An 11,815-nucleotide genomic window follows, 5' to 3' on the forward strand; every position below is an offset into this window, starting at 1 on the left:
AATCTCTTCTTAAAACCCACCTTTTTTCCTTGGTCTTTCCCAACTGATGGTAAAAAGTTTGTGTAATTTTTTTTTTTACTGTGATACTATTTCATGTTTTAAATGTTAAATTTTTTTAATGACTTTTACATAGATAGATAGATAGATAGATAGACATTTATTGATCCTTTCTGAAATTCATCTTGCACCATGCAGCTCATCAGATAGATCGGATAGATATACAGACAGTAAACACACAACAACACAACCACTAAACCAACAACAACAACAACACACAAAACCAACCATCTCAACATCATAAAATATAAAGTGCCATTAGCACCAGTGAGTGCCATTAGCACCAATTTTAGTTTGTTCTGTACAGCACCTTGTGCAACGTTGGTTGCTTTTAAAGTGCTTTATAAATAAAAATAAAAGTTTGATTTATTGATGCTTGGTGGTAATAGTGGTCACGTTAAATAGAGCTTTATTATTAGTATTTATTGAGACTTTGTAGGTGAATTATTAATCCTCTTTTGGTCTCTAGGGACACTTTCAATAACAAGCTGAAAGATATACAGGTCACCACCCTAATTAACATTGCCTTCTTGATCATTTACCAGACATAAGAACAAGATTAGCTTTAATTCAATTTATTTGGTGTTAGATTTCCTGCATCACAAGGCGCACACTGTTTTCACAAACCTAGCATTCAGCCAGGCCACTAAACACTCCAAACATGCACTGTTTCTTACATCACACATTATGAAAAAGCAGCTGTAGTGCAATTAGTTTCAGCACTTCACATTCAGCGCTTATAGCCTTCGCAGATATACAGGTCTTAAAGAAAAAACGTACATCAGCTGGAGAACCCAAACTCTGATCCTGAACTCTGTTTGACAGAATGAGATCAAATTATTACTTATTTCTGGACACCAAATGAAAACAAGTCAAATGTTTCCACTCCCCCACTGGTCTCCACCAACTCCTAAAAGGTTGCGTATGGTCAACAAAAGTCATTTCACATCTGATTGACCCAAGGTTCAGTGCTTTTTGATACCAGTCCCCCTTATGGGATTACTGGTATAGCTGTCTTATATAATTGCTGTCTGTCTTGTGTATCTGTATCTTTTTTGCTATTGTTGTTGTTGTTTTTTATGGACCGTGAGTCTAATAATAAAGGCTATCTATCTATCTTAAAGTCCCTCTTTACATTAATCTGTCTTGGCAGGTAGCGTTCAACTGGTGTATCAGATCTTTTTGGGCTGGAAAATGGGTTGAACACTACATGTGCTGTTAATGTCAATTCACCATAAAGACCCAGCCACAAAAAGGCACATCCAGTGTTTTTCCTGCAGCATCATCCTTGTTAGTTCCTACTTTGTACAATACAGTAACCTAACCCCTTATCATCATCACATGATCAGGTTGGCATTACGCCCAGATTTCCATTAATGTTATATTTTTGGACTATTGTATTTCTCTTTTTTTTCTATATATTGATCATAATTTGATTTGGAGTGGCAGGAGACATTGACTTTGCCTGACAGCTTTGGCTGTGTGGCTTAGTTTCCAAGCTCCATCAGCACTTTTATCTCTGTCCTGTAAGTCTGAGTGCTTCCCAACATTCACTTTTATGAAGGATACTTTGGAATATTTGCCTTTGATCATTTGTCTCAGTGTCGAATAATATTTCCAGCACGGGAGGAACACAAGACATTTCTCAACTCAAGACTCAGAAAGAGTTGAATCTTTAAGTATAATACAATTATGTAGAGAATCTGAGACGGGGCAATTTCCTGTCAGAGGGCAGCACTTTGATCTTTTGGTTTGCAGTCAGACCCATGCTTGTAGTAGGTAAGTAAGTAAGTAAGTAAGTAAGTTAACTTTATTTATATAGCACCTTTCACAGACAAGAAGGGTCACAAAGTGCTTTGCGGAAAAAATAAATAAAACAGCAACACATAAAATACCAAGCCATATTGCTAGTTAAAAGCTTGTCTACAAAGATGTACAGCATACACAGCTGTTACGACATATAATGTGGTATATTATGTACTGTACATCTAACAACTATGGGATAAAATGCCTTTTGGGATAAAATGCCAGGCTTCCTCAGTCCTGCTTGACGCAGTATGACATGTTGCATGTAAAAATTACACAATAGCAACTCCTACAGGTGTTGGCCTGTAATAGCAATTTATAAATTCCTCTGCCTGTTTAAGATTTAACATATATACTTTATGATGATTTGCTAAGATATCATAATGTTTCAGGTTGGACAAGGTTGAGCCCTTAAAAGGAGTCAGAATGTAGTTCAAGATTTTTGGGGAGGCTTCTTTTCTTTAAACTGACAAACCTTTGTAAACTACTTTTATAGTTTTTGCTGTGCCTGCATCTTTAGCCTGATCTGGACTCCTCCATTGTATAAACAAAACGTATTATTGATGTCAGAGTAGTAGCAGAAGGGGTGGTTGTCAGTTAGTTGCATCATTTGAGTTGTTGGAATTGGCAGCTTCATGTACAGTAATACAAAGGACATGGGTGCATGCTGTAATCCAGCTGTGTTTTGGCAACATGTGCACCACAGTGTTGAAGCTTAGTGGACCTGTATGAGCCTCTTTGTCATTATTATACACAAAAAATACCCTGTAAACAGATAAAATATTTACTAAACATATGAATACTTCACCGTACAATGTGCTGCAGTTTCTTAGAGATGAAACTGTTCATCTTAGAGTATGGTGCCTTTCTGCAGCCAACTCTGATCTTTACACTTTTGTTCCACAGATCTCTGTTTAAAGATCATGTTGCTATTTCTGCTTAATATCTGACCTCTGGCCTTCCACCGCATTTCCCACCATCCCAGCAGAGGTCTGGTTCTATTGGCTGGGCTAATATGTCTATCAGAGCATGAATGCCTCTGACAGGCAGAAAGGAAAGGAGGCATGTCTGCTATGCACTGCCACTATCCCTGATGCTATAAAAAGAGTGGTATGCTGGCTTGGGCTCACTGTTGGTCAGTGTGTGTGTGTGTGTGCACAACTTAGGGCTGAGGGAACTGTGTTTGGTGTTAAACTCAGGAGACACACTGTAAATATGGCTGCTACCCATCGTTTGGTTATTGTCCGTCACGGTGAGAGCGCCTGGAACCAAGAGAACCGCTTCTGCGGCTGGTTCGATGCTGACCTCAGTGAGAAGGGTGTGGAGGAGGCCAAGCGTGGAGCCCTGGCTATCAAAGACGCAGGCCTCAAGTTTGATGTTTGCTATACCTCCGTGCTAAAACGTGCTGTCAAGACCCTGTGGACCATCATGGAAGGCACGGACCAGATGTGGCTGCCTGTGATTCGTACCTGGCGTCTGAATGAGCGTCACTACGGAGGCCTTACTGGTCTGAACAAGGCCGAGACGGCTGAAAAGCACGGCGAGGAGCAGGTGAAGATCTGGCGCCGCTCCTTTGACATTCCACCTCCACCCATGGACAAGGACCATCCTTACAACAAAGTCATCAGCGAGGTGAGACAACTGACACTAAGGGAGGAAAGTGTTAAATCATTTAGAACAAGCAGCAATACATTAATGTGATTTCCCTCACTAATCAGAGGAATGTCATGAAGCATTAACTGGCATCACTTTATTTTAAAGTGCCCCTATGTTCTGTAACTGCTGTCAATTGTTATGGAAGTGAACTACTTTTTTTCTACTTCCAGTCCCGGCGCTACAAGAACCTGAAGCCCGGTGAGCTCCCCACATGTGAGTCACTGAAGGACACCATTGCCCGCGCCCTGCCTTTCTGGAACGATGTCATCGCACCCGAAATCAAGGCAGGAAAGAACGTTATCATCGCTGCCCACGGCAACAGCCTACGGGGCATCGTCAAGCACTTAGAGGGTGAGCATTACAGTTTGTAGGTGGACAGAGCTTTGAAAAAAAATAAAGTTCTGCTAGAAAAAGTAGAAATGAATATTGACGTTATAAAATCTAACACCACAAAATAGCAAAGAATACTTCTGTTTGAAAATAGCTCAATGCCTAAATGATCACACTTGTCTTTACACACACACACACACACACACACACACACACACACACACACACACACACACACCCACACAACGCACACACCCACAACACACACACACACACACACACACACACACACACACACACACACACAGAGTTGTAGATTACAGAACTTAAAAATAGCATGCAGGGACTCAGCTCAGGGACAGGGTCATGAGCTGGGTTCCCATTACAGTCACGACCTTTATGTAGAAAGGTTGTACTTTTTTCAAGGAGTGGACAGACATGGATAAGAGATGGCTAGAGAGCCTAAAGGGCAATAGTAAATGTCAGATAGGTGTGGGGGGTGTCAAGGATGACAGAAAGAAATAGATCAAGTTTCTTAGATCATATATTACAGATCGGCAATGGCTGTAATTAAAATAAGCTTCCTGTCTGCCTAGTTTAGACCCAGACAGCCTTTTATTGGATCAATTACATTCCCTCAGTTGTTTGCTATTCCCGTGTCTACCCATCTGGTCTGTCTGCCTGTCTCCCCAGGTATGTCTGATGCAGCCATCATGGAGCTGAACCTGCCCACAGGAATCCCGATTGTGTACGAGCTGGACGCAAACCTGAAGCCTGTAAAGCCCATGGCATTCCTCGGGGATGAGGAAACCGTAAAGAAGGCCATGGAGGCCGTGGCTGCCCAGGGCAAAGCCAAGAAGTAAGCCTGTTCTGGAGGCTGTGACGAGGCAGAAAAAGAGACTATTCCCCCTTTGGCCTTCAACCTTTCCTGTTATGGATTTGTTCAGCCGTGTAGTCCATTCCATCTGGAGAAATGTTTAAAGATGGGCCATTTTTAGCACAGTAGCTCTGTTTGTTTAAATGACAGAGATGACCTGTCAATCAATGCAGACAGCTGGGCCCCACCATTTATGCAGACATCCACACAGCACTCACCCCTTTTAAATTGTAGCCAAGCCCGGCGTTGTGGGCCTCACCACTCTGGCCCAACCAATAAAGAAACCTTGTTTTTATGTAGGACTGTGTCTGTTTAATTTCTCTCCTTACCTTATATCAATTTCTTTTTTTCTACTCCAAATGACATGGTCATCCTGATCTATTATTCCTCTTCAGTTTCCTATTTGGAAATCAGTGGTTTCAGCAAAGTGCACAGGTGCTGTGAAATCGTATCCAGTGGGTAGAGAGGAGGGGATGAGGGGGAAAGAGACAGAGAAACAAGTCAATGGGTTCATTCTGGCAGCATTCCCACGATGCAGGAAAGAGCTCGTCTGAGTTTTTTTTACCTCCTCTACAGTCAGATCACACGAGAACCAAAATTGAAGACAAATTTCAAGTAATTGCCCATTATACATAAACTACAGACAGGTAACAAATTAAAAGAAAACCCCGAATATGTAACAAATACATATGGTTCCATACAAGTGTCCTTTTCCTGGCATTGTTGAGTGGTTACCTTTATTCCATGATGAAACATTTTTATCCTGTTAGGAGTGGTCTCTTTCAGGACGATAATTCCTCCATCAGGATTGCTAGGTGGAAGGAATATGACAAGTATGTCTAATGTTACAGAGCACTCTCCACCACCACAACACTGAGTGAGATATTATGTTGGAAGAAAACTTTCTCCAGTAGTTCCAGAAACTTAAAAATCTATGCCATGGAGAACTGAAGCTTGTCTTTCATTTGTGGGGCCCAAACTTCATTATGTACTTCAACATGAAAGACCTTTTAGAACTCCATTCCATATACTTTAAAGGACTTTTTGTCAGGCACTATTAGGACTCTGACAATAGCTGTTGGAGATCACACATATTGACTGATTCCAGTCTGTGTGCTGACAGCAATCCTTTTCCCTCTTTTCTTCACATCACAATACGGCACCAGTATTAAATGATGAATAGCATTCAACACATAGGTTTATTTTGGGATTAGCAGTCTTACAGTTTATCCATTACAAATATTTCTTTGAGTATTAAACAACATGACATTATGTTGAATAAGTAAAACGCACAGTATCAGACACAAGAGTTCTCCAGGACTACAGAGGGAGGGAAGGTAAATGAGCCTGGTTCAGAGTTCTAACTAATGTTGTCCTGCCATCTACTGGCAACTAAGGGGAACGCCAGCTAACTGTGTGAGTGAATTAATGACCACATCAGTCCAGAAAACGTTAAAATATTAATTATTGCCATGTCTGAAAGCTAGGTCTTAGGATTTGGAGTTTGAAAACATTGACTGACCAGGTGAAATTCAGATTTTTGTCCTTTGGACAGTTCGCAGGTAGTCTCAGAAGCTGGCCCATACACAGCATCTTTTCACTTTCATTTCAAAGGTCATTATTAAAGCAGTTTAAATTCACCAAGTTATAAATAACAAAGTCCTCATTATCCTAGAAGGGTTTTGAGGAGGCAGACAGGCCCTGTACCATAAATCAGATGAAAAGTGTGTTCTATCGGTGACAGGCTTTGATGTTGTTCAGGATGTTTGGTGCAATCGATGTTCAAACAGGCTCAGGAGCTCAGTCATGGTTTACGTCTGAGGTGTTTTAATCAGCAGCAGTTTTAGCAGTGGTTTTTCTCTTGAAATGCTTGAAGAAGCTCGGGAGAGATGCTATCTTTGTTGGGTTCTTCTTGTACGCAACTGCTTCACAGGTTTCTGCTTTGGATATGTCTATGTACTCTGCAGCACTAGTTACATTCTTTTCTATGTTGTTGATCAATTCCCCCTGAAAGAAGACAGACATAACACCTGTCAGGTTGTGGGTCCCTAGACATCAGTAAATTCCTTTGTTTCACTTGTGATTAAAATTTCCAAAATGAGGCAGCCGTTTTACCTGAGTCTCCAACAGCATGGCAGTGTCAGCAAATATGTCGTGCAGCTGTTTGATGCAGGACTCGAGGCAGATGATGTCCTGATGACGAGATTCAATCTCACTCAGAGCCTGGCTGGAAATCCGAGCGTCAGAGTTGATCTGTGGTAAGAAATGTACACCAGTTGATTCTATAATCATAATTATATTAGCTTCACATTACATTATAACTGCATATCTAAGTTGATCAACAACAAAAACAAAACTACAATAGATATCACCAACTATTGCATCATTTTCATGGCCCAGAACTAAAGGCTATTCCACTAACATCAGTTATGAAGATGGCAAGATTGTCACGGTGCAGCATCTCCTCCAACTCTTCATCTGTAGTCACTGCATCCACTAAAATAAAGACAAAACTGATGGGTTAACATTACTTTTCAGCAATTGTACAATTGGGTTCAGAGGTTGCACACTTTTGGAGCAACTAGGGGTTAAATGTCTTGCTCTGGGACACATTGGTTGATGTAACACAGGGGGAATCGAACCCGGATCACCACACCACACAAATCAAATCCACTGCGCCATCACCACCCATTCACCACAGGATGGCGCAATTACACCTCTGCTCTCTATCGCTATACCAATTTCTTTCTGTCTAGAAACACCTGTAATAATTCTACTGGCATGATAAGATCTTGATGTATGACATGAAGCTATTTACACAACAATGGGCAGAGTGTGGGAAGAACAAGTGTTCATGTTTTGGCAACTCACCAATCTCCAGCTGTCTCTGAATGTGTGCTTTGCATTTCTCTCTGAAGGAGATTTGAGCCTTATGGTAGCCCCTCATGACTTCAGCAAAGCACAGAGTCAGGTGTGAGTGCTGGTGGAATCAGAAGTTCAAATCAGATTATTCAACAAGATATGAAAATGAATTCATTTAAATATAAATCACTTGCAGACAGACCATTATCAGAAGGGATTTTGGCAGGTGCGTAAAGATTTAGCCTTCTTTGTAATAAACTCAGAGTTGACCATCTTTATGTATCTGGCTTTGTATAGGAAATAAGAGTACTGCCAGACCTGGTTCTTTTGAATACGCTGAATTACTGAGGCCCTTTTATTGTTGTCATCCACATCCAAGTTCTTCTGTATTGCTGAAAGAACACATGAGACGGATGCAATATGAAATCAAGCACGGAACCAATTCAAAACTTAAATTCAAACACTATTCACAACTCTGTGCATGCAGTCATAGAAAACATGTTGGTTATGCAAACTGTAATAATATTCCTGCAACTAATTAATGTCAGGCAGTGTCTTTTATTGATGACAAGTAGAGTAAACTACAGTAGCCTTCCTTTTCTAACCATTTGCAAGTCAAATCCTGTGGTACAGGCTATATAGTCCCAGAATTCAAGGAAGTGCAATTTGCTGAACAGATCCTCGTCTTTGTTTCAAACAATGATGGTACATAGCCACACATGTTCATTACTCTGCATGTTGAAAAGATGCACTGTACATACTGTGTTAAGTCTCAACTACAGTATGAGTCATATTAATATATACTGTATAAAAGCACACTCTGCAAGAATAAAAACAAACACAAATCTCCACTCACATTTCAATTTGTCTCGGACCAAGTTGGCGTTCTTCTTGGTCTCATTGTTCAGTAGCTCCAGCTCATCTTTGATTTCTGAGAACATCATAAGAACAGCAGGAAGAAGGAACGATTTCAACATTTAATGTGGTGCATTTTATGCAGTAAAATCAGGGATGTTGTCGAAGAGGACTATGCTTTTCTAAATATTTGGATTAATGGCAGCTTTGTCAACCTGCCCTTATCATTTCACCTAAAAGAAAATGTCAGATCACCTCACTTCAGTAGAAATGAGCTAATTAAAACGCAATCTACATTTGTCAATAACATGGAGTGTGGAGAGCACCTGCAGCCACATACTGGATATGGTTTTATTTTCACCTTCTGTCTTGCTTATTGTTGATATGACATTGTTATTAGCTTTGTGTAGGAGCATGTGTGTGCATGCATATTCTGTAGCTGTGTCTTACAAACACAAATCTATTTCTATATTATAATCATTACCCCTTCTACAAACAGGCACAGATGTGTTTGTCAAAGGCTGTTAAGCCTTTTTATTTCTGTTGCTCTGTTTGTCCTTTCAATGTTGTGTGCCCTGAAGGAGGGGATAGATATCTGAGAGCATCAGCACAACTGTAAAGGCATCAAGTTTCTATTTGTCTAGAGTTTAAAAAAAAACTTGTTTAGCTCATTGGGACATTACCAACCAGATATCCACATTTCACTATGACGATGGTGCTCTGTACTTACTCCTGTCTGGGTTTGGAGTGGAAAGAATGGAGCCATATCTTTTCTGCACCTCTTCTGCTTGGCAGGAGGTTTTTTCAATGAGGCTTCTCACCTCCCCCACCTATTCACAGACAAACACTTACTTTAGGCTACTGGACATGACAACACAAAAAAACAGACACAAGATGTGCGAAACTTACCGTTTTAAAAAACTCCTCCATGTTGACTGTGCTCTCCGTTGTGTCTTTCATGTCATCCTGCTGTTCAAAAAGGAATTCATTAGGCTACTCAAAATGGACACCTGTTGCTCCAGATACACAAACCTTTGAACGTTGTCTACATGTATATGGACAACTTAAAAATGAAATAACCTAATACGCTGCCGTTCATTAACAACACTAGCTTAACGTTAGCCATTTTTGTTTCTGCTCAGGCGAAGTCATGTCTTTTAACTGTCCCAAACTGGTGTTGAATACTTGCTGTAAGTACCGCTGCAACGCGCTCTGCATTGTCATAGCGAAAAAGACAAGTAGCCTAAGACATTCTCAGTATTTCTGTTACTTTCGGTATTCACGTCAACGCTCGACCTCTACCTGAAGTGTGTCCTCCTGTGGGCTCGCTGAACTGAGCGCACCTGTGAAAGAAAGAGCGCGAGCACGCTCGCGCGTAACCGTCGAAAGTAGCAAACAAAGAATAATTTCCACCCACCACCTGTGTGTTCAAGCTAAAGCTAGAGGGAGCAGGTAAAACGAGTAAAACACATATTCATCGGATAATAAATAAAGCTGTTGAGGCGTTGCTGTGTTTAATGTGTTTGAAAGATAAACTACCGTGGGTCGCTGGGAACCAAAAACTGTTAGCTGGAAAGGGAAGTTGAATGAGGAGCACTATATAGCGAGGAGTGATTTCGGACACAGTCAGTAAGGCTATTCTTTCTTCCCCTTCAGATGTTAATAATACCCAAAATGCTCCTGGTCTCTGCTTAATGTTGTTAGGCATGCTGGCTTGCTGGCATGGGACATTTAAATAGTGTAGCCATAATGCTAGTATGAACTGTCTTCATTTGACAAGTAAAAATGCAGAGAAAAATGCATATAACTGTGTTTTTTAAATTATCAATATCACTAGTAGGCTTTGGAAAGCCTTTCAAGCATCTGCCCATCAAATGTGTGCTCTAGCCTTCTGTATGGGCCAATTTTATTTCAGTAGGCATTGTCCTTCGAAACTAGAAATATGCTTAATTAAACTAAATCAGAAAACTCAAAGGGGTATGTGATGTTTTCCCCAAGGATCCATTGTCTTCATGGTATATTGTTTAACTATATTCAGTATCAGCCCATTGTATTAAGTGTATGTCTTCAGTGTCTTACAAACTACAGACAACGATGGCCTCAGGCTCTCCCCTAAGTAGGCCTACGTGACAGCACGATGCCCCAGTGCCAAACCAAGCAGCAGGATCAGCTCTAAGTTGAACTGTTTATATAATGGGAAACATCCAAGTCAACGGCCCGTGATTACCTGCTGCTACATGATCTGTAACTGCAAACTTTCAGGCCTACTATCACACTGTTTGCACTGGTGCAGCTTAATAACACCATGGATGCCTGCATCTTCTGACAAATTATGCACTTGTAATTAATGGAAAGGAGTGATTGTTGTGGATAAGCCCATATTTTACGAGGCACATGGAGGGACTGACACACTTCAAATACATATGATGAATAGAGCTGTACTGCACACTATGTTTTTCTTTTTAAAAGGTCCTCACACATGTGAGGACCTTTTAAAAAGAAAAACATATATATATATATATATATATAAATTGTTGCCGTCTCTGTTGCGGTCCCAGCTTTTAAGAAATAAGTCGCTCATTAGTCAGACATTTTCCAGGCCCAATTCCAATTCTTTACATAGCAATAAAAGCTCACCTGCATACATTTTTTATATAGTGCACTGTAAAAATGAAAGCAAGCAGATTTCTTTGCTGACTTACCAAAACTAACGCAGTTACAACACATCCGACAGTCCCTTAATCATTGCAGGGTGGACACAGCTCCAGTCAATAAAATGAATTTGATTGAGGTATGCAAAATAGCAAGCATTGCTAATGACACTGACTATTGTTAACACATGGCTTATAAATCATTGGCCTAATAAATTGCAATATTACAATATACAGTATATCACAGGTTTAAATTAACAAAAAACAATATCTTTGAATATGATAATCACATCAATTCGGTTTGGAAATGTACAGCTGTGAATGGATTGGTTTCTATGGTCAACTTGTAACATTGTCTGTTTAAAACTGTTACTACACACTTTCTCTGTCTCTTCTTTACAAAGGTGGAAACTTGTTTGGAGACATGAAAGGATCACAACATCTGCCAAATTAACAAAAAACAAAATCTTTGAATATGATAATCACATCAATTCAGTTTGGAAATGTACAGCTGTGAATGGATTGGTTTCTATGGTCAACTTTTAACATTGTCTGTCTAAAACTGTTACTACACACTTTCTCTGTCTCTTCTTTACAAAGGAGGAAACTTGTTTTGAGACATGAAAGGATCACACCATCTGCCACCTCTACAGAGAAATAAACAACAGATCCCGCAGAGACCTGCAGCCTGTCCTTGAGTGGCACACACAGTGAGAAACGT

At 40.3% G+C, this 11,815-nt stretch overlaps 2 protein-coding genes across 3 annotated transcripts; one reads left to right on the forward strand and one right to left on the reverse strand.

Annotated features, from left to right (window-relative positions):
* Nucleotides 1-2,970: 2,970 nt before the first annotated feature.
* On the forward strand, nt 2,971-5,021 carry pgam2 (phosphoglycerate mutase 2 (muscle)). Its single transcript, XM_032539641.1, has 3 exons — nt 2,971-3,495; nt 3,690-3,870; nt 4,543-5,021. Exons 1-3 carry the CDS (start codon nt 3,079-3,081, stop codon nt 4,710-4,712), a joined length of 768 nt encoding a protein of 255 aa, XP_032395532.1. The 5' UTR covers nt 2,971-3,078; the 3' UTR covers nt 4,713-5,021.
* Nucleotides 5,022-6,398: 1,377 nt separating this feature from the next.
* On the reverse strand, nt 6,399-9,843 carry LOC116704289 (syntaxin-2). Of its 2 annotated transcripts, none has more exons than XM_032539642.1 (9): nt 9,746-9,843; nt 9,353-9,412; nt 9,174-9,273; nt 8,445-8,519; nt 7,907-7,980; nt 7,598-7,706; nt 7,149-7,222; nt 6,842-6,979; nt 6,399-6,733 (listed from the first exon to the last, which is right to left on the reverse strand). In XM_032539642.1, the coding sequence occupies exons 2-9, from the start codon at nt 9,401-9,403 to the stop codon at nt 6,554-6,556; spliced, it is 801 nt and encodes a 266-aa protein (XP_032395533.1). In that variant the 5' UTR covers nt 9,404-9,412; nt 9,746-9,843; the 3' UTR covers nt 6,399-6,553. The 2 variants fall into 2 exon arrangements, with proteins under 2 accessions (XP_032395533.1, XP_032395534.1); XM_032539643.1 differs by having other exon boundaries at nt 9,353-9,409; nt 9,746-9,834.
* Nucleotides 9,844-11,815: the final 1,972 nt, after the last annotated feature.

Source organism: Etheostoma spectabile, chromosome 16, assembly GCF_008692095.1.
Source record: "Etheostoma spectabile isolate EspeVRDwgs_2016 chromosome 16, UIUC_Espe_1.0, whole genome shotgun sequence".
Lineage (NCBI taxonomy): Eukaryota > Metazoa > Chordata > Actinopteri > Perciformes > Percidae > Etheostoma > Etheostoma spectabile.